At 44.1% G+C, this 22,364-nt stretch overlaps 1 protein-coding gene across 1 annotated transcript; it reads left to right on the top strand.

Annotated features, from left to right (window-relative positions):
* Positions 1 to 47: 47 nt before the first annotated feature.
* lmcd1 (LIM and cysteine-rich domains 1) lies at positions 48 to 22,312 on the top strand. Its single transcript, XM_064305007.1, has 6 exons — positions 48 to 705; positions 5,989 to 6,077; positions 7,705 to 7,960; positions 12,518 to 12,859; positions 16,759 to 16,974; positions 19,760 to 22,312. The coding sequence occupies exons 1-6, from the start codon at positions 679 to 681 to the stop codon at positions 19,829 to 19,831; spliced, it is 1,002 nt and encodes a 333-aa protein (XP_064161077.1). The 5' UTR covers positions 48 to 678; the 3' UTR covers positions 19,832 to 22,312.
* The last annotated feature ends 52 nt before the right edge of the window (positions 22,313 to 22,364 follow it).

Raw genomic sequence — 22,364 nt, 5'->3', positions numbered from 1 at the left:
TTTAAAAAAATTGCAGTCTCATTAAACTGCTATTTAAAGACGTAGAGTGAATGTACGGTTTGCCCACGCAGTGATGAGTATTCGTCAGAGTATCTAAATGAATAATAAACTGAAATTGTTTATAAACAGGAACACTGAGTAATAAACAACGTAAGCACACTTTCTTTGGTAAAACGTAAAATGAAGGTGAATCATCATGGGGAAGTTCGCTGCACGCATATTTTGTCAATGGCAAGCGGTGCAATTCATACATTCCGAAACCTAGACAAACCTAATAAGGCACTCGTAAAAAAAAAAAAAAAACTACCGGAAACATCTTCCTTTAGATCAGTGAGTAAAAATTACAAAATATGTGAACATCGCATTCTTCCAGTCTTCTATCGCTTACCCACTGGTGATGTAATGCTTTTTTCCGGGAGGTTGGGTGTTCCAGATTTGTGGGGGGAAAAAAACTAGCTAGAAAAAAAGCGATTCTATTGGGTAGACGATTTCTTTAGGCATATTGTAATTGGTTGGAAAAGTTTTTCAGGGATTCCCACCCGACTTGAGCTTTAAAACAGTCTTTGTCAAACGCTTTCTCTGCACTACTACCAACAAGATACCAACAGTGAGCAGACTGAAGTAAGCTTGGATCGTGACCATATCGCCCGACTGTGTAAATAACGGAACTAACCTGCAATGGATCTTAGCACGGGGATGCAGAAGGTAAGTAAAAACGGCAATGTGCCGTCTATGCAGAACGCCTCCCCGCAGGTAACACAAGTGACATGCCATTCTCGAAAGCGGTTTGCAGAATTACTGTAAAGCTAACTGCTGTACGAACGGATTTGACTTCATTTTACAGTGTTCATTGATTAGAATAACACGGTGGAAGAAATAAGTATTTTTAATTGGAAGCATGGAAATAATCGAATGCATGCAGCCAGCACTGGTTTTAACCCCACGAACTAAAATTGCGCTTTATCAGCCAGAGAACTATCACTGGCGTACCAAAAACTATTGACGGACAAATACAGCTTTTAAATAACCCGCAATTATTTTCCTGAAAAATAATTAATCAGAGCTCTGTAAAGTAATAGTTTAAATAGTTTAGTTATAAAAAAATTCAGGGAGGTCACAAATCTTATTCGAGTAAGATCGAATAGTCTTTATTGTCCCAATAGCCTTACACAGTTTTAATAGGCACAGAATAGGCATTCTTTGTTCGCGTATGAACTATTGAATAATTATTTGCCGAGGCTCATTTAAAAAGTCAGACATTTCTTTGATCTGCAAATTTAATTTCTTGATGCTTGAAATTTACCATGAAGCCATGTGCCCTTATGATCTACCTTAGTAGCCGATTTTATTGTGCTATGAGTATTTTCATGTGTGTACCTGTTTAAACAGTTGACCTAGCCACCGTCCACCACTGGTTCAAATGTCAGAAGAGAAAGAAACACATTGAATGCCAGCGATTGTGAGTATGCGTTACGGTGTTGTGCGATTACCTGTGCGCCCAGGACAAAGTCTGAACGAGAACAGTGGAAAACGCGCATATGTCTTATCAGAAATGAGCAGGCCACTCCTGGGCATTATCGTGAATTAACACTTTGTTGCGCTGCAAGGGGATTCTGGCCAAGAATGCGCTCCCGGTGTGGCCGTGTTTTTGCCGGCTACAGTTCAGCTGCGCTTCCGGCCGCACCGCAGACTCTGACTTGGCAGGCCCATTAAAATACTTTCCTACATTTCAGTAACACCCCCCACCCCTACGCACGCACACGCGCGCGCGCACAAATATTTCTCAGTTTCTTCTTTTGCAATGGTCGAAAGGAGAAAGGGGGCAGAAATAAAATAATTAACTGTGCTTAAAGATCTGTGTCCCACTGAGTACTAGTGTTTCAGTGCCCCCTGAAAGTCTTTTAGATTAACCGCCAGTTTCATCCAGTGAGATGTTTGTAATATGAAGAGAGCCTTTTGTGATTTTAATGGAATCTTTGTTTGTGGGATATATGGCCTGTTTTTCTAACCTAAATTCTGTTGGCATCTTGACCTGGCCTGGTAATGACCTTTTGAACAATTACCAATCATTGCAAGCAGACAATGCAAAAAATGTAGCCTTATTGTATGAGTCATGCCAAATTATCCATACTAAAGTTGTCATTTTGTGCTGCAATATTAGCCTTTCCTGGAGTCATGGTGGGATGCACTGAAGAACTGCTAGGAGACTACATGTACAATCAATAGAACCATCCTATAGAAACTGACCCTTGGCCTTCCCATCCTGTATAAAAGCTACTTCCTCAACCCTGAAACTTATTGTACCTCTGCTTGCAGCCAGCCAATTGGTTACTTTGCCCCCGATCTGCGTTGGCGATTTCCCATCCGATACACGACGGCAACTCCCCCTCCCCCCATTAATGCCAAGGCACAGTCTTCTCCTCTGTAGGGAAGTAGAAGCAGCCTTAAACTTAAAGATTAATGATCTCAGGTTTCCTCTCACTGGTCATACAGTCTGTTTTGTGCCATGTTTTCAGTGTCAACATTGCTGCTCTTGATATCTCTGGATTCTGATGTCAGACATCTCTTGTGGTTTCAGGCTGCTTTCAGTCTACCAACACAGTCATTGAGACTGCCAACAAACTCTTGCACACTTGCTAGTTCACTTTCCCACCAAAGCTTGTAATTCTTATGTTGCATTTGGTCACCGACCATGTTAATGGGAAATACTTTTCTCCAGCTTTTTCATGCCCCTCATTTCAGCTACTATTTTGTCTTTATAGAGTCTAGCTGTAGATTGTATTCCTTATTAGCCATTAAAAAGATAATTTCATCACCAATTTAGAACACACAATTGCCACTGTAAGCCTGTCCCACTCCTCCGGCTTCCTCTGTCAGTTCCAGGGGGTTCTTCTTTATCTCTCTGAGGTCCACTCCTGCTGCGCTGCTCAGCCGTTTGCTCCAGAAGACTCTGCACCTGACTTTTCCGAAACGGAATATTCCATGATGAATTCCATCAAGATCAGAAAAGTTGGTGCGGTGCTTCACAATTATATGGGCAAATATAAAAATTAAGTCTCCTTTCAGATATTTCAATATATAAATAAGCACATATAATATATGTGAAATATATTTATCAGACTGTTTTTATGATATATTTCTGTGGTTCAGTTTTCCCAAAGGTTTCATTGGTACCAAATTGACCAGAAAGGTCGCTGTTGCATGATTTGGCGGGAGAAACCTTGATGGCCGAATCATGACTTACTGACTAATTGCCTAAAGCAGGGTCATCCAATCTCATGCAAAAATGAATGGTGTTGGTGCAAGTTTTTGTTTTAGCCCAGCACTAAGACACCCTATTCAACTAAGTAACTAATTTAATATTTAAAACCAGAAAGAATACACTCACTAGAGTGCGGACCTTCACCAAGGCACAACAATCTCTCCTTGCATGAATTGTAAGTTTGACCTGAGGGTGGCACTCAAGGAAAGGTCATGGGGTCACCGAAATCAAGAGGTCTCTTCCTATTGAGAACATGAATATCCATGGCAAATTTCATGGCAATCTGGGCATTACTTTTCTAGATACGTTTGTCACAGGCGGGCAGATAAACATCTGTGTTGGAGGTAAAAACAAGGGTTTCTACCCTGTTTAAACCCTACGCAGTGAAACGTTCTGTGTTAAACCTACTCAGATTTTCTGTTGGACAGGTTAGTGCTGCCTGAGCGGGTGACGCTCACTCGCCACATACCGCACCTCCCGGCGGGTCTGCCCTGCCCAGCGGTAATGCCAGCGGCCCCGCGGCAGCTTGGCCTGTCACTGGGAGCGGATTACGGAGGGATTTACCGCCATGGCTGCTCCGTGTTGTGCTTGTGTTTGTCCTCTGTTTGGCAGTGTCATTTTCCCCCCTCACCTTTCACCACTTCTGGGACACGTCCTCCCTTGTGTGTGCGCTTTGGTTTCGCCCCCCGCACCGGGGCTGGCTCGCTGTGCCTCTGCTGTTTGTTCGGCATGATGCCCAGCCCCGTGAGCTGGGGCGAGGAAGAGGAGGGCCGCAGAATTCCTTATTTTGCATTGAGTTTAAGCATAATTTATACACAACGTTATATTACATTTAGAAGCTGCAGTTATTCAGAGCAGCTTACAAAAGTATACACAGTTTTTGGCAAAGAGCAGAGAACCACAACCAATAGAAGTAGGTATTGCGCAAACCTACAGCATAATGTTAAGTGCCATGGTAGGTGCTAATTTGAGCCTATATCAGAAAGCTGTTAAAGGCTTACTATGCAGGATATTTACCTTGAAAATATTGTAAAATAACCATGCTCAGTCTAACTATGATGCACTGCCAATCGCTGTTTTTCTCACATTTTCCAAAGTGTGACTCCTCTGCTTGTATTTCTTCTTCTAAGATGTGTTTGGGTGTGATGATCGTTTCTGTGTGGGGAGGGGTGGGTATGGCTACAGACCCTGTGGAGCGGGATCAGGTTTCAGTGTTTGTAGCTAGCTAGCTACTGCATTCGTGGAGGTGATGAAGCACAAGTACAGCGAAGTGAAATGACAAGCCGACAGGGCTCTTTGAAAAACCAGAGTCAACCTTGAAATAGCTGTCGCCATCAAGAAAAAGCTATCTAAAAACCGAGACATTAAAATAAAAACGGTATAAACAGATACAGTATAAAATATAAAAATAGTGGTGAGTGTGTGGGGTTGAGGACAGAGAAGGAGGCATCTTTGATTGTAAACACAGGGCCACAGCAAGGCTATACCTCCTGCCAATATAGGCTATATAGTATGCATTTAAAAATGACTATGTATAGATTTGGGGAAATATTTCTCAATAAAATACAGCCATTTAAAACTTTTGATGAGGGGGGTGGGGGTCCATGCCTGGGTGGGGGTCCATGATGCAGAAAAGGTTGAAAATCCCTGCTGTAGATGCATGTGTAGAAAGCAGAGCTCTTTCTCACGCACACACACACACACACACACACACACACAGGCTGATGTGTAACTCTCGGTTGCCTGAGTATTTAACAGGAGAAGGGGCTAGACGCCCTCCTGTGTGTTTTCTGTGAGCCCTCTCTCTCCGCTGAGGAGAGCTCCTCCAAGCCTTGACGAAGGGGAACTGCTGGCGCGAGTCCTACGTCAAAATAAACAGAGTGAAGGCTCCCATTTGTCAGAGGGAGCTTCGCCGGAGCGCCCATTCATGAGTTTGTTGTTTAGACTCGAGGGAAAGCATTAAGGGGCTGGGCGCTCAGCGCCGTGGCCGAGGACTGGAGGGTGGTTGCGATTGCTGGATGGTGTGCGTGTGTTTTTCTGCTTGCGAGGGCGGTTCTAAATCACTGTGACTTAGCGTCGCTCTCCAGCACCTGGAGTGAGTGTGTGGGCGGGAGCTCCAGCCAGCCTCATGGGACGCTGGGTGCTGAGAAACTGAAGCCAATGCTGGCAGAAGCTAGACCGTGACATCATCGCTGATACGGGGAGAGTTCTGTACTAACGTGAACTGATACCGTGCTCTGCTCCGTTACCCTTGCGTGTGTTTGTCTGTGTGTGTGTGTGTGTGTGTTTTTCTGTGTGTGCGCATGTGTTTGTGTGTGTGTGTATGTGTGAGTGTGTGTGTCTATGAGTGCAGCTGTGAGTCAGTCCCCCAGCATATGACTGTGCGTGCGTCTGTGTTCCCAGATGTATGAGTGTGCCTGTGTCAGCCTGTGTACACCTGTGCCTGGCTGTACATGACTCACTGGTAGGACACCAAGCGTCTGCATGTCCCCCGGCCTGTACCCCCAGTCAGGAAGACCCCTCTCCCACAGCCTCCGGAACGTTCTCTCAATGTTCTCTCAAGGCTCTCTGAATATTCTCCAGATGTTCTGTGAACGTCCCCGAAATCTCTCTGAAGAGTTTCTGAATGTTCTCTGAAGGCTATGTGAACGTTCTCTGAATGCTCTCTAAACGTTCCTCTGTCCCCCTCTTTTCTCCCCCGTCTCTCTCTCTTTTTTTATTTCCAGATGTCGGTGGGGCAGCAGCCAGTGGGAAGGGGCGCGGCGTGTCTGACATGTAAAGGGATCTGCTCTGGATTCCAGCCACATTCCTGGAGGTAATTTATTCTCCCTTCTTTTTAAAAGCAGAGCAGTAAGTCATCCGCCCCTTCCTCCTCGTCCTCCTCGTCTTCCCCTGATGTTTGCGGAATGTTGCGCGCGATCTGCCAGTGCCCGTCGCCAGCTATTGTGTCGGGCTCTGTTGGTGTCCAGCCAGCGTTTTTGCTAGCTTGGAAAAATAAATGATTGATGATAATGTATGAGGATATAGGAATATCCTTTCATGAGCATTTAATAACCCAAGTAAGACTATCCCATCAATTCCCATCATTACTTTTCTAAGAATTAATCCGGCCTATGCCTGTTTCTCCAAATGCATGCATTTTTCCACTGTGATTGCTATATTATTATGGCAAACTGAAGGCAACTCTGAAATATTTAACTGTTGTCCTCCCTCCAAACAAGACATTCACCCGCAAGTCAGATAACTAGGTCAGATGCTAAATACACTAGATGAAAAGGTTATCGATGCAAACGTGTAATTTATGGAATGTGGAGCACAGTACTGATGGAACCCTACCCTTTGAAGCACAGTGAGTCAGACGTACAGACATCACATCATTATGGTCCTCAGTGGAAATGAAACCCTGGAAATTGCTCAGGAAAAGACACCTCTTTAATTGCCTCTTATCACAGGCAGTCTCGTGTCTAAAATTGGCCGGGGATGTAGCATGAAAGTTAGGGAAATGGGCTTGTTTTGAGAGATTGCAGGTTCGATTCCACAATCGGGCACTTCCTTTGCCAGGTTCTTATCCCTGAATAGCTTCAGAAAATATTTAACTGTGAAAATTGATAGAATTATAAACGGTATGCTGAGCAGGGGCTATGGCTCCAGAAAACCAAAAAGAATAATGTTAGTATCAGGTGCAATATAGTCATCTCCACTGAAGAGTGTGCTGTGAAGAAAGGTCACATCCCTTATTAAAATTAAGATCCAAAGCTAGTATCCCACCTATGTAGGATAGGTATAAAGGGCAAAGATTAAGAATGAAACAGCCGTACAGGTCCAGCAGCTTGGCAATGCAGGCTTTGGAGGTGAGCCCAGTTCTTATCTGTGCTTTAAAGTGGAGGTTGCAGCAGTGAGCACGGCTGGTAAACGTGATCAGACGCTGCAGATTTTTGAGGGAGAATTATGAAAATAAGATTGTGTTGGAATGGTGGATCACGGTGACCCACACTGCCATGGCCACTGTCCCGTGAGCTTACCTGTGTGGAGGTGCAGGTGACCGTGTCCTCCCCCGTCCGAGGGACGCGTGGCTCATAGGCCCTGCCTGGCCAGCTGTTCTCAGGCTGGCTGTCTGGCTGTTAGTCAGGTGTCAGGACGTTACTCTTTTCATGCCGAGCAGACAAGGTCGGGCACCGGTTTGTGTTGTGATTCGCTGCTGTTCAGCAAGTTGTAAACTGTAACAGACATCACAGTTGTTGGTTTGTTCACATTTGTTCTGTGTGTATCTGGATTGGGGTAAATTCAATTTAAATGAAGTCAGTTCAGCAAATTAATTGAACTTCAATTTATGAATGGAAAAAATTACCATAATGTTCCATCTTCTGTGGTTTTTCAATTGATAAGTTCCTGAATTGGCCAAACTGAAATTTTGCTTTGCGTCGCTGTTCTGACCCTGCCAGGAAAGCCTGTGTCCTGTGCAAGTGTAGCCAGGAGGACCACGGACCAAGTTCGGACGTGGAGGACGACCGCAAGATGGGCCGCCTGCTGGCTGACTCGCGCTACGCACACCTGACCACCAAAGTGAAGGGCGGCGACGGTCTCCGCGTCTACAAACGCAACCGCATGATCATCACCAATCCCGTGGTCTCTCGCAAAGACCCCACCTTCAACACCATCACCTACGACTGGGCCCCACCTGGACTCACACAGAAACTGGTGAGATTTCATTATTATAATAATAATAATAATAATAATAATAATTGATCCCGCAACCTCTGGGTTACGGGCCTATTTCTCTCCACTGCTCCACTGCTACCCCCACATGAGTGTTTATAAATGCTTATCTGAGTGGTAGTTACCATTGAAATGTATGGAGCTAAAAGTGAATGTTGTGTGATATAGACTGAGCTCTTGGCTGGCAGGAAGGTTGGCTGGTGGAACGAGGTGCTAGGCTGTGGCTCTGACAGGAGAGAAATGTCCCTGAGGGCGTAAGCAGGGAATAATGTTGACCTTTCATCTTGTCACACGCTTGGCAGAGCCCGGTCCTATTCTTGCTCAGAATTCTAATCCCGTTGGATCGGGACAGAGGTCTCTAAATAAACCTGTACCTCAGGGCTATTTTTCAGTCAGGCAGCACACCTATAATTATGTGTCAGAGGGAGAGGTATTACAGAGGTTCTCAACCCTGGTACTGGGGAGCTGCAGGGTGGCCTAAAAGGGGGCGGGGGGGCTGCTGCTGCCCAGGGACATTTGGGACAATGGGGTCTCGTCGCACACCGGTGACCCCTGCTGGTCATTGAGGCACCTGCACATCTGCCTGTTAAGCTGCACATTTACCAATGATTTACCAATACCTTTAGCATGTGCAAAACCTTTCAGCACATGAAAAATTAATAACACAACTAATGATTAGATTGCAAAAGGAATACTGTGACCAATCATTGGCCATGTTATTATTTGTATGTGTGCTAACAGGATTTTCACATGCTATAGGTCTTAGTAAAAAAGGCCCAAAGCGTCTTCCTTCGACTCTGATGTATAAATATACCTGGGCAGTCGAAATGGGGGAGAAACAGGGAAACACATTTTAAAAAATCTAAGGCCTGAGCTGAGCGAGGTGAGTTTACTATAAAATCAACTGCTTTAGTGAATCAATTATGTGCTGAGCAGCAATGAAAACCAGCAGACCCTCCAGAATCCCAAAATTGCAGTATATCATGTAAATATAGTATATCACACAAATCCCTGGCTGATAGCTTTCGCTTTCTTTCTCTCAGGCACATGCTCTGTCCTTGCACACTCAAAGGTAGTCTGACCTAAGGGTGTGTTTAGTCCACCCATCTTGCTGTTTGATGACAGTAAGCCATAATACATATCTTTGATCCCCCTTACCAGTGCAGTGAGTGCATTGTATGGCTAAGTCGTTTAGCATACCCTTTTACTGCATGTGTGCTCCCCTTACCTCACAGTGAGTGCATTGTATGGCTAAGTCATTTAGCATACCCCTTTACTGCATGTGTGCTCCCCTTACCTCACAGTGAGTGCATTGTATGGCTAAGTCATTTAGCATACCCCTTTACTGCATGTGTGCTCCTTGCCTCACAGTGGGGTGCATTGTATGCTAAGTCATTTAGCATACCCTTTACTGCATGTGTGCTCCCCTACCTCACAGTGAGTGCATTGTATGGCTAAGTCATTTGGCATACCCCTTTACTGCATGTGTGCTCCCTTACCTCACAGTGAGTGCATTGTATGGCTAAGTCATTTAGCATACCCCTTTACTGCATGTGTGTCCTTACCTCACAGTGAGTGCATTGTATGGCTAAGTCATTAAAGCATACCTTACTGCATGTGTGCTCCCCTTACCTCACAGTGAGTGCATTGTATGGCTAAGTCATTTAGCATACCCCTTTACTGCATGTGTGCTCCCCTTACCTCACAGTGAGTGCATTGTATGGCTAAGTCATTTAGCATACCCCTTTACTGCATGTGTGCTCCCCTTACCTCACAGTGAGTGCATTGTATGGCTAAGTCATTTAGCATACCCCTTTACTGCATGTGTGCTCCCCTTACCTCACAGTGAGTGCATTGTATGGCTAAGTCATTTAGCATACCCCTTTACTGCATGTGTGCTCTGAGGGGCACTCCAATGGGGCAGCCCCATAGATGTGTTTCTTTTTACAGGCTCATAAATATTTGTGGTTCAGGAGCAAGAACACCGCAGCGCTTCACAGAGCCATGCAGAGGAGTAAACAGCCAATGGCTGTGGTCTAGGATGTGGCCAATGGGGTTTCAGCTTCCCAGGCCAAACCAATCAGAGTGCTTGCCATAGGAGGACCGGTGGCAATACTGGGGTTCGCTGTGGTGGGATTATTCAAACTCACAGCCTGTCTTCAATGTGCTTACAAGAAAAACAGACCTATTTGTGTCGCTGCCCAGGAGACTTTATTCATGCATGCTTATTTGTTTTTGGGGGCTGGCTGCTGAGTGTTTGACTTGGTGCTGATTGAGCAATAATGCTGCAGACCTCACTCATTCCTGTGTGTGCTTTCAGAGGTGGAAAGTTCAGGGGTCAGAAAGTCCTGCCATGTGGTTCTTCCACCCATGAACTCTGATTTCACTAAATAATTCTACCTCCTGAATTAGGAAGACTAGGAAGAACTGTGCTAATTAGCACATCCTGGTGATTGGAACAATACACTGGGGAGGATGTTTACTTCCTGAACCTGGGGTTTCCATCTCTGTGTGCTGTATGGGTTCAAATGGAAGGTTTCTGTTTGTCTTTTCACTGGTTCAGTACAGAGAATGCGATGCATGACACATAATTGGATAGTAATTCATCTAAATCTTTCACATATCCTTATGATTCCCCCAGTATCTATTGTGGAAAGCCCTAGATCTTCGGTGTCTTCAGCTTGGTCTATACTTTTCTTTTTACAGTATGAAACTGCTGCCTATGCCTACAGGGTTGCATCGATAAAATCTTTCTGTCTACCTGCACATTGTGTGTTTGTTAGAAGGTCCAAAGATCTTGTTCTGTCTTTCTACTGTCTGATTGTTTGGGAGTAGGGGTGAGGGTGGAGGTGGGTTGATTTTGAATAGATCTGGCTCCTCTTACATCTTGCTAGCAGATTCTTGGATTTGGGGGCAGCAGCCCCTTGGCCCCTCTACTGCTTCCAGGCCACTGCAACCCCCGAGTGTTCTCTAGTCTAGAGCATTGGACTGCCAAGATGTTTATGGTTTTATTTGTCATATAATGGCTGGGAAATGACTCATAAAGAGAGTTCAACAGTGAGCTAGTGTTGCGGTGTGTCTGCGTGGGTAACTAATTATACCACTTGGAAAGGAGCTGGACTTGGAGCTGGTGAACTGCATGAATGGCTGCCCTGTTTGTTTGTTTTTTTTATACATATATATGTCTCAGCCATGCACATTTCTGTTTCTGTAGTGGCTTGTAAAAAGTTAAATATACTTGAAGTCAGGAAGAGTACCTGATCTGTCTAAGGAATCTAAGCAGAATCCCAGAAAATAGTGATTTACATTTGTTTTAATTTGAAGGAAAAATAAGCCTGTATCTGTGGCTGTATTTTCCATAGATTTCTATCACTGTAATGGTTCTTAGAGGACTTTGGCCGGGCGATTGCATCCACAGCAGTTGCACCCAGAAGAATATTTCTGGTTAAAACGAAAATAACAAGTCAGAGAGAAATGCCTGCAAGGCAGAATTTAGGCAGAACAAGCAGTACTTACGTGTCACTCCCAGAATTTTCTGTGGCAGATTGGTTGTGGTTTTTCTCTGTGGCTCTTCTGTGGCTGTTCTTATGTGACTGTTCTGCTGATATTCCATATGCGGTGTTTGCCTGTGGCTGTCCCTCTCTGTCTCTTGCAATCAGGCAAATATATTTTCAAGCCATTTAACAGGATTTAAAAACAGCAACGCAGTGCAGTTTCTGTGAGAATACAGAAAACAATTTGATTGAAATTCTGACTCAATATAATCAAACAAACAGGTAGCTAAAGTACTCTATGCTATCTACAATGCACTACCCATGGTACATACTAAAGCTGCAAAGCAGCTCAAAAGGACTCGGACTCTGGGGATATACCTGGTTAAGTTTTAGTTCTTGCAGTTTATTTCAGTAGGTCTAGGAAACTGGAATGAACTGTGATTGAACGAGTGTATTAGCTTTTGGAAGAGAATGTATTTGGCAGATCTCAAGTTGTAGTAGCTAGAGAAAGGAAGTTTCAGATTTTTGAGGTGGGGAGGGTTGAGGGGGAGTCTGAACGAAAAAGTGTTTTATAAGTTAACTTAAGAGCAGAACTGAACAACAGTTGAGGGGAAGGGCCACAAATCAGGGTGCTTCTCGTGGCTCTTGCTCTCAGATTGCAACAGACAGCTCTTATCTCTCTCCTGGGTCTTAGACTTGGGGCCAAGGGAGAGAGGATTTACTAGGAGGATGGGTTTATGGAAAACTTTCAAATTATGATGTTGATGATTTGTTCCTTTTGTGCATGTTTTTGTGTTTGTGTGTGTGCATGTGGGTGCTTGTGTGCATTTGTGCTTGTTTGTATGTTCGTGTGTGTGTGCGTGCGTGCGTGTGTGCATGCGTGTGTGTATGTGTGTGCATGCGTGCGTGTGCGTGCGTGTGTGCACGCTTGTGTGTGCGTGTATGTATGTGCATGCATGTGTGTGCGTGGGTGTGTGTGTGTGTGTGTGTGTGTGTGTATGCGTGCATGTGTGCATGTGTGTATGTGTGTGTGATTGTTGTCCAGGCCATCCTGTACATGGAGCTGCTGCCGGAGGAGAAGAGGCCGGTGACGGGCACTGAGGGGGCCCTGTACCGGCGCAGGCAGCTGATGAGACAGCTTCCTGTGTATGATCATGACCCCGCCCAGTGCCACACGCTGTCAGAGGCAGAGGCCAAGGCCATGACCCTGTTTGTCCAGAGCTACAAGCAGGAAGTGCTGGGTGTGGGGGAAGTGGCTCTTCCTGGGGAGGCGGGGCCTAAGGATGAAGGGGCAAAGCAGAAGAATGGAAAGAGCTCTCAGGAGCAGCAGGAGTCCCGCCCTACGGCCAATGGCACCCTGGGAGACTGCAGCAAGAAGAGCCAATATGTGAGTCAATGCTCAGATCACTGCCTGACTGTGCATGCACATTACACACCCATGTAAACATACACACACACAGACAAGTGTACATGTATATATACGCACAAACAAATACACATGCAAAAAATATGCACACACAGCCATACACAAACAGGTGCATACATACACATACGTGTACTCAGACAGTGCACAATTTTACAAATTGTTTTTATTCTGGGTAAATATTTCAGAACATTTGGTTATGAAGGATTCAATGTTGGGTTGGGTTCTGCCTGTTTATCAGTTCATCTCAGTCCATTTCCATATGCCAGCAGAACTGTGTGTTTGGTACACAGATACAGAAAAGCAGTAAAAACCCACAAGACCATTAGCTTTAATTACAGTACAACAAGACCTTTGTCTGACAGTTCATCAATAAGGAACAACGTAGACCCTCAAATAAATAAGCACGTTCTAGTTTGTACCTTAAGGGCATGTACTCGGTGTGTTGTTTTTGGAATGTGGAAACTTGAAACGTTGCATTTGTAATGGAAGCAGAGGTACGGGGGGTCCTGTTGGGTTTGGGAGTGCAGCATGGAATTGGCCTCTTTTTGCCTTAGATGTGTTTGGGTAAACCTCAGCCTGCCCGACTTGATCTCAAACGTTTCTCAGACATTTTTGAAGTTCAATTCCTGAACTTCCAAACCACTAATTATACATCACTGCTTATCAGTGGTTCAGCCAAACATCTGTGGACGGCTCTTTAAATTTGTTTGAAGCTGGCATAATGATGAAAAAAAGCTTGACTGTTGGGCGAAGGGAAACGGCTTCCAACTAATGACTATGGCTGTAAAAACAAACCGCCCGGCTTCAGCTTCACAAGCCTACAGGCACTTTAAACAAAGAGGCTGGAAAGAGGGTGAATTGGAGTGCTTCAGTTGCTTCTATTATTAAGAATCTAGAACCGGCTTAGCTTGAAATATGGAATATTGTGATGCATCCCAGTACCTGTTCTGAGTAGTGTGTTTAGAAACTATTGTGTGTATGTGTGTGTGTGTGTGTGTTTGTGTGTGTGCAGGTCATGTCTGTACTGGGTATGTGTGTGCAGATCATGTGTGTGTACAGGGTGTGTGTGTGTGTGCCGATCATGTGTGTGTGCAGTGTATGTGTGTGCATGTGTTTGTGTGTGCAGATCCTGCTTGTGTTTCTGTGCAGGTATTGTGTGTACAGGGTGTGTCTGTGTGGAGATCATGTGTGTGTACGGGGAGTGTGTGTGTTTGTGTTCAGGTTGTGTGTGTACAGGGTGTGTGCGTGTGTGTACAATGTGTGTGTGTGTGCAGATCATGTGTGCAGGTTGTGTGTGTACAGCGTGTGTACGTGTGAAAATAATGTGTGTGTACAGGGTGTGCGTGTGTGTGTGTGTGCGTGCAGGTTGTGTTTGTACAGGGTGTGCGTGCGTGCAGATAATGTATGTGTACAGGGTGTGCTTATGTGTGTGTGTGTGCAGGTCATGTGTGTGTACAGGGTGTGTGTGTGTGCAGATTGTGTGTGTGTGTACAGGATGTGTGTGTGTGTGTAGGTCAAGTGTGTGTGTGTGCAGATTGTGTGTGTGTGTACAGGGTGTGCGTGTGTGTGTAGGTCATATCTGAAGACTTGGCTTTCAAGCAAGACCCATAATGGGAAAGAATTAAATGAACGGCATGTCTTTACATACTCGTAAGTGCCTGTAGGACAGTGATAAAAATCGGGGGAGATTTACGAGCTGGAATGAGAACAGGTCTTCAGTTGCTTTGGGGCAACATGTTTATTGAGCTGTAAACTATGACAGAGGAGCCAGGTTACAAATGGGGATGTCCATCTCCTGGACTTTTCCAGCAGAGGGATGGGTCTCAGGCATACCTCCTTCCTGCCTGGACCCCCTGGAGAATATCAGAAATTTGGCTGCCCTGCAGAGTTTGTGCCTCCTGTGTCCTCATTTACAATATCAGGGCTCGGTAACAGCATGGATTCAGGGCCTGTCAGGTGCTCAGCAAATCTCAGAAACTCAGCAAAAGCTATGCTGGGGTTCGAGAATAAACAATGAGCACAAAGACCCACCTTAGATAGTTCTGATGACTGCAGACTCATCTCAGATAGTTTTAGTGTGTCACAACCCGTGTGTCTGAACACTGCTCGTAAGAGCAGTCCATGGGAAACTGCTTCGTTTTTCAGTGTGTGCCGTGTTCATTCATTTCTGGCCGGTAGGACTCAGTTAAGGTAATACTGGTGAAAAGGAAAGCTACTTTCGGATGAAGCACAGGATGACCTGGCTGATACAGGCCTGCTGGTGACCCTAGCTAGTACTGACCAGCGGCCATTGCAGAGGAGCGGGAGCTGCACCAAGCTGTGCTCCCCTCCATCGGTGGGAAGGGCGGGGCCGTGCACGGTGGGTGTTTACATTGGAGGCCGGAGCAGGAAATAGGGCTGGTCACATGATCACATCCATGCTGACCTCAGGTGGAGCACAGAGCAGGCTCTGTTTCTCCAAGCAGGCCTGAATATTTGCTCTCTCTGTTTCAGGCCGCTGGGAGGGAGACAGACTGTGGAGCTGTGAGCGCAATGCTTTCTCAGCTTTATTACTTATTTAACCTTTCATTTAGTCTGCATCTGCACTGCTGCTCGAGACAGTATGTCTTAATTGTCTGGGTAGTGCACAATCCATCAACTAACATTGTTCTTGCAGATAAAGTTAGACTTTTTAAAGTCTGTCTGTTGATTAAGATCTGTTGATTAAGAATAATCATAAGGCCTTCACGTGCTGTACTGATTGAGCTGATTTGATTCAGCATCTTTGCTGGAATTCGTGTTTTGAGTTTTCAAACTGATGAACCAGATAGAAGTGTCAGGACATGGAAGGCTGACACACCCCTGTGCTGTTGTTTTAACAATTCTTTTACTTACATTATTCCTTCCCATGTGCATTTGGGTCTAGGGAGTGAGAGAGAGAGGGGGGAGATGGAGCGAGGGAGAAAGAGAAATGGAGAGAAAGAGGGACAGGGTGAGAGAGCAGGAGAGGGAGAGGGTGAGAGAAAGAGAGAAGCAGTGAGATATTGAGAGAGAGAGATAGAGAGAGAGGGGGGAGGAGGAATATGAGCATAATTAATGCCTGAAGAACATCTGCGTTTCATTGCTGTATATCCCGAGCGGAATGCACACAGTTTGGGCCTCACTGTCGTATCCCTGATGATGTGGGTTTAAGTGCTGCTCATGAGGGACAGGCCGTGAGCTGCCAGAGCTTTAGCCAGGCTCAGCACTGGCTGATGGTGCTAGCCACACCCACAGTGATGTAACTGCCCATTGCTGGGTGTCCTTCTTCCTGTTTGCCTCTCCGTCCCGCTGTCTGTGCATTCCCATGTGCCCTAGACAACACAGAAACAAATGAAATAATGGGCCTTAAATCACTAAGGAATCGCTTTCAAAATACAAGGAGGGAGACAAGCAAATAATAATAATTTTATTCTCTTTTATTTTAGGTAATAATAGAAATTGATTGTATTTAGATAATGGTTTTTATCTCTAGTGTTTTGACAAAGGGGGGACTGCCTCCAACCACCACCATGGTGTAGCAGGGAGGTGAAGCGGAAGGGAATTATTAAGCCCGTCAAATGATTTGGGGAAGATTTGGTGACCACATTGGATGAGCCTGGCTGGGATTTTTTGTATTTTTGGGTAGTGGATGGGGAACTGTGCTTCACATATTAGGACATGTTTGTATTTTGGAGTGTGTTCATATGCTGGAGAGTGTTTGTATATTGGGGTGTATTTATATATTGTAGTGTATTTGTCTATGAGGGTGTGTCAGTATTTTGTATTTTTTGAGTTTTCATATTGGGCGTACGGATCGATGGAGGTGTGACATGGGACCTGTTCTGTCTGTGTGTCCTCAGCGTTGTGACCGCTGTGGGGAATTGGCGGCCGAGGATGGGCCCGTGGTGTACGCCGAACGGGCCGGGTACGAGAGGCTTTGGCACCCCACCTGCTTCGTGTGCGCGGAGTGCGGAGAGGCTCTGGTGGACCTGGTGTACTTCTGGAAGGACGGGGTCCTGCTCTGCGGCCGGCACTACTGCCAACGCGAGAGACCCCGCTGCAATGGCTGTGATGAGGTAAGGGGGCCAGGGGGGGCGCTAGTGAGCAGGGCAGATCCCATCCTCAAACCTCTGGAGCTTGTCCAAATAACGCAGTTTAATTCAATTTATTTGTAATATGCTTTTATACAGAGATACTCTCAGAAAAAACTTTACAGGAAAAGCAAATGGGGAAAACTGGGGAAGACTAAGCCTGAACCTCCCATCCCCTCCCCACAAGAAAATACATTATATTTGGAAGGAAAAAAATCTGTAAACTCAAAATTGTGGGGATGTAGGCTGCCCAACCAATTGCATAAATGGTATAAAAATGAGTCAAGCAACAAAGATGAGGTGAAATAAAAATTACGTTTGTGTATTATTATGCAGTAGGCATGGTATAGAATGTGCCTCAGGAGTTCCAAACAGATGGCCATCAAACAATCAATTCCTTTCGTTACTTGGACTCAGCATGGTATGCAGTAGAACATTTTGACACTAAAGTGGTTAGGGAAAAAATCTAACACTTGCATTTATTTATGAGTCAAAGGTAAGGATATGTTGATTGAATCCAGGTTGTTGTGTCTAACACTAATGCTTTAGTAGTGCCAGGCTACAGGGGCCCTACACGAGCTGTAACCAAGGCTGGTCACCCCTGTATGGCAGGCTTGCTTTTCCATTGAATTTCTTCCAACCGGGGCTTGTAATGCATGATGTAAGTCTGAGCACCAATATTTGCCCTCAATGAGACAATTCCCTGGACTTTATGGAGTGAAAGGTTGAGCTTTTCCCAGAAAAACAAACAAATATGTTAAGTTCTCTCTATCTGTAGATACAGTACGCTGAGTCCAATTCAGTTTAGTTTTATTTGTATCAGGCTTTTCAGTAGATCACTTTGAGCCAAGGCCCCCAAGAGCAAGCCAAGAGAGACAGAAAAACTCCCTAGAGCACCAACTTCCCCTCACCATCATGTGTTTATTTTATGCATTTCCTCAGAGTCACTCTGCTAGCCCACTCTGCTCAGAGCTCAGGTAAATAGGCCAGCACTGGCACCTGGAATAGGCAGAGCAGACCGGGCACCAGCAGGTCATGGCATAATAAGAGCAGTAGAAGCAAGATTAAATGAGCTGGACTGAAGTGAGCCAGCCTACGGTGAAAAATTGGGTATTTTTATTGGGTATCTTATCTTACATTGTGCAGTCTGATTAAATAAAAGTCTGGCTTCACATGGTTTACAGTGACTTTTTTATGTAACTGTCAAAAATAAGATTTATTTGGTCTGACTGTTGTACATTTTGATGAGAGGCAAAACATTTCCATGGTGATTTACCAGTTTCCATGTAGTTATCAGTGTATGTGAAACAGCCCGCCCTTCTCAACATAACAACAAGAATTTATCTGTCGCAAACTGACCTTTTTTGTGGGGGAGAGGGTCTCCACGGTCAGCGCTGTCATGGGGGACATTTCTCTTAATGGCTGACTTTACTCCTTTTGCTGTTATCTGGGTGCCTCCTTGTTCTTGCTCTCCTCTGGGGAATTTCCATCATTGAAGTAATATCCGTACAACTGCAATTACATCGGTACAGCTGTGGTTATACCAGTACTCATAGACAATATATAAACAAAATAATAGGCTTGCATTATGTTCATACTGCCCACCCTCCCCTATTCTTTTTTTGAAATTCAGTATATGTTCACCCCACTTGTGCGTTATAATTTTTTTCTTTCGTTTGAGCAACAGTTATTATTTTATTTTTGTGAACAGCATCGTTGCCATTGTTATGATCTTCCCTGGTTTGCATTTTGTTTAATCCAACTTCAGGATATTGTTGTTATTATTTTTAGTTGCAGCACAGCACATTTAAGCTACAGTTTTAATGGAAAATTAAAACTGGGCCATAATAATTATACATTTAGGCAACATTTAATAGAAATTTTGATGGTAGAAAATGGAAACTTTTGTGATGACATGGGTCCCATTATATCTGCCATAAAGCAAATACAGCATTTCACAGTAAGAACATCATGCCAGCAGTCAAACATGGTGGTGGTAGTGTGATGGTGTGGAGATGCTTTTCTGTCTCGGGACCTGGATGATTTGCCATTGTTGAAGAAACCATGAATTCGGCTTTGTACCAGAAAAGTCTTAAGGAGAATGTCCAGTCATCTGTCCGTGAGCTGAAGCTGAAGCGTAATTGGGTTATGCAGCAAGACAATAATCCAAAACACAAAAGCAAGTCCACATCTGATTGGTTGAAAAAACAAAATAAAATTTTTGGACTGGCCTAGTCAATGTCCTGACTTGAACCCAATAGCAATGCCCTGGCAGGACCTGAAACAAGCAGCCAATGCTCGGAAACCTGCCAGTTTGTCTGAATTAAAGTATTTCTGCAAAGAAGAGTGGGCTAAAATTCCCCTACAGTGATGTGAAAGACTCATATCAAATTATAGGAAGCGTTTGGTTGCAGTTATCACTGTTGAAGTTGGTGCAACCAGTTACGTTTAATGGGGCAATTACTTTTTCACATGGGTGATATGGGTGTTTGATAACTTTAGTTGTCAAATAAAATTGTTTTGTGTTTTTTCTGTTTTCTGTTTCTGTCTAATATTTCATTTTGTCTAAAAATATGAAACCATTCAGTGTGACAAATATGCAATATATGCAATAATAGAGGGAATCAGGAAGGGGGCAAATACTTTTTACTTTTTTGTAACTAAAAATAATAATTTTAGTTTAAATAAAATGTATTAATAATTTTAGTATCCTAATAACCCCCTTCCTCCTTGTGCCGCATGTTTCATGTTTCTTTTCTCTTTCCTGCAGCTCATCTTTACAGAGGACTACCAGCTGGGGGCAGACGGTCTGGCTTGGCACAAGGATCACTTCTGCTGCTAGGAGTGTGGTCGGTCCCTTAGCACCCAGTGCTCTTGTAGCAGTCGTTCCAGACCTGTCTAACCCTCCACCCCAATGGTTTATTCGCTCGTAGGCCCACGGCACTTAAAACCTCCACTCCCCATAGCTTGTGTGAGAGAGAGGATAAGGCATGAATGAAAAATTAGAGAAGACAATTACTGCCATCAACACTGGCGAGTGCAGAGGTAGCCTTTATGACACATTAATATCAAGGCAAAGTGTAAATTTAGCCCGGTTGAATTTAGTGTTCCAAACTAATTACTGTATGTGTAGTTGCCCTACATTTTTGTCATCCATTGTCTGATGTGATTTGATTCTAGGAGTGGGCTTTTTGTGACAATCAATTAACTGAGTGTTTGTCTCAAATGTTTTATTTTTGCAATGGTTGTATTATAGGAGAACTTCACCCAAAAATATATATTTTAAGATAATTTCATCTGTCCACCAATAATTTGATTAAAAAAACAAACAAAACCCCCCACTGGTATCAAAGCATACCAGCCGTCTAGATTTCTATCTCCTTTCATGGGAAAACCTGCCCATGTGATGCATTTCATCTCACCATGGCAGCCACGCCCTTTTTCGATGTAATGGCCATAGACGGCTGAGTCAAAGAGGCATGTTATAAATGCTGGACAAAAGTAAGACATGTAGACATTAAAAAAGAGGATTTTTAAAAAACTTCCCGCAGTGCGGGGCTTAATTAAATACAATAACTTGGCATTGTGATGTAGTTTCCCTTTAAGCAGCTGCACAGTACTTGTGTACTGTACATGTGATGTAATGCGCTAACTAGCTTGAGTTGGAGCAGCATCAGGGAGGAATTTGTGTCAAAGGGGTTCCCATGTCAGGTGATCCAGGGCAGGGTTTGTGGACCTGTGGCTCTGACATATCGGTGTCGTGTCCGCTGCTATTGCATGCATGTACGATGACTCCGTGATGAAGCATATTTTGTCCCTGCCCTGTTGAGCAATGCGAGCAGAAAGCTTGATGTGAATCCAGACATTCTGGGGGAACGCTCTGAAGCCAAACCTCACGGCGATTCGACACTTTACAGTCAGCCAAGAAGGGAGGTGGACAGACTAAAAAACATTTAGCAGTTAATGCTGAGAGACAGATGTTTTGACCTAGAAAGGCTGTATGTAATAGAAGCATTTCTCCTTGTTGCTGTTGAAATAATTAGCTTTTGAATGCCGTGTGGGAACTGTAAGGGCTGGCAAAGCTTCTTTGGTTGTTGCTGAACAGGCAACCTGGCAAAATGTTCACGAAAACAAAGCCAGTGCAGGTTGGTACGTGTGCTTGTACAGTAAGTAGTTGATGGACAAGAGTGATGTCTGAGTCCTCTGGAAGCAAAACTTTATTGTCTTTTATATTGTCCTTTATATAGCACTTTGGTGAATGCTTTGGTGAGTGTACAAGTTAAAGCAAATGGTTTCACATCAAACCTTGGCTTATTTCCAGAACAGGTTAAAGCAGCTGTAAGAGTTGGTCCCCGTGTTTGTAAGGAGAAGAAAAGGGTGGTGCATGTGTATCATTGCACTAAAGTTGATATCGCTTGGAAAAGTAAAGTTCACTTTTGCTACATGCCGTGAACTTCACATCAACCAGAGCACTTCTACACTTAAAGCAAAAAATCTGTAGTGTTATTTTAATATATTTATGAAGCAGTCTTGATGTGCACATATTGGGAAGAGAAGAAAGTTAAGCTGTTGAAAAGCTGGTTAGAAATGGCTTGACAACATGGATTAATGACTCAAACTCTTCATCCCTTTCACCTTGTAACAGGTGAGATATTGTAATTAAACTAAACTGGAATCAGTTGCTAAGACGCCTGGTATCCTTTCTCTCACAGTCTCAGAACTCTTCTTTGTTTCAAAGGTTAGTTTATTAACCTTGAAACGACAACATAGTGGCCATATTTTTCACTTTTTGCAAACATTTCAAGGATCATTATTGCAAAGCAGTTGTGCATTGTACAGTATGTATGTCTCACACTAGAATGCTTGTGGGCCTGCACTTTTTACTTTGTCCTTTAAAGGCTTCTGTTTTGCTGTTCTAGCGAACTGGCTTGTTAATGGTATCTGAAGAATGAAGCCAGGTTAATGCATTTTGTTGTTTGTTTTAAAACAGTTTGATTGTGTGATCTAGGGTTTCTTGCTAACAAAAGATCAGCATCACACAGCTTTACATGCTCTGTGTTATTGATCTAGGAGATTATTTTATCCCTTTAAGTTTACTTTGCGGTGATATTCCTGTTTACAGTACTTGTCCTTGCTTTACATATATTTACATATGTATGTATTTTCTTATACAATTCAATGCATCTCACTCTATTGAATATAAATACATGTGCAAAAAATTGCCTTTTGACCTTGTAAATGTTAAGTGTGAATGCATTGCTTCAGACTCTCCGAAGGTTAATCAACTGCCTGGTTGTCAATAAAAATGCCATGTATTCATTAATCTTGTCTGTTCACAGTGAGCTTGTTTACTGAGTGGCACATGCTGTGTCCAT

This window comes from Anguilla rostrata, chromosome 13, assembly GCF_018555375.3.
Source record: "Anguilla rostrata isolate EN2019 chromosome 13, ASM1855537v3, whole genome shotgun sequence".
In the NCBI taxonomy this organism is placed as follows: Eukaryota; Metazoa; Chordata; class Actinopteri; order Anguilliformes; family Anguillidae; genus Anguilla; species Anguilla rostrata.
Note: the sequence above shows the minus strand (reverse complement) of the source record. Positions and strands in the feature narration are given on the sequence as shown.

Bases quoted from the DNA above. Each gene is read 5' to 3' on its own strand.
- lmcd1 (XM_064305007.1), top strand. From the start codon at position 679: ATGGATCTTAGCACGGGGATGCAGAAG. The intron at 6,078-7,704 runs GTAATTTATTCT...TGACCCTGCCAG, and splicing joins TTCCAGCCACATTCCTGGAG to GAAAGCCTGTGTCCTGTGCA. The intron at 7,961-12,517 runs GTGAGATTTCAT...ATTGTTGTCCAG, and splicing joins CTGGACTCACACAGAAACTG to GCCATCCTGTACATGGAGCT.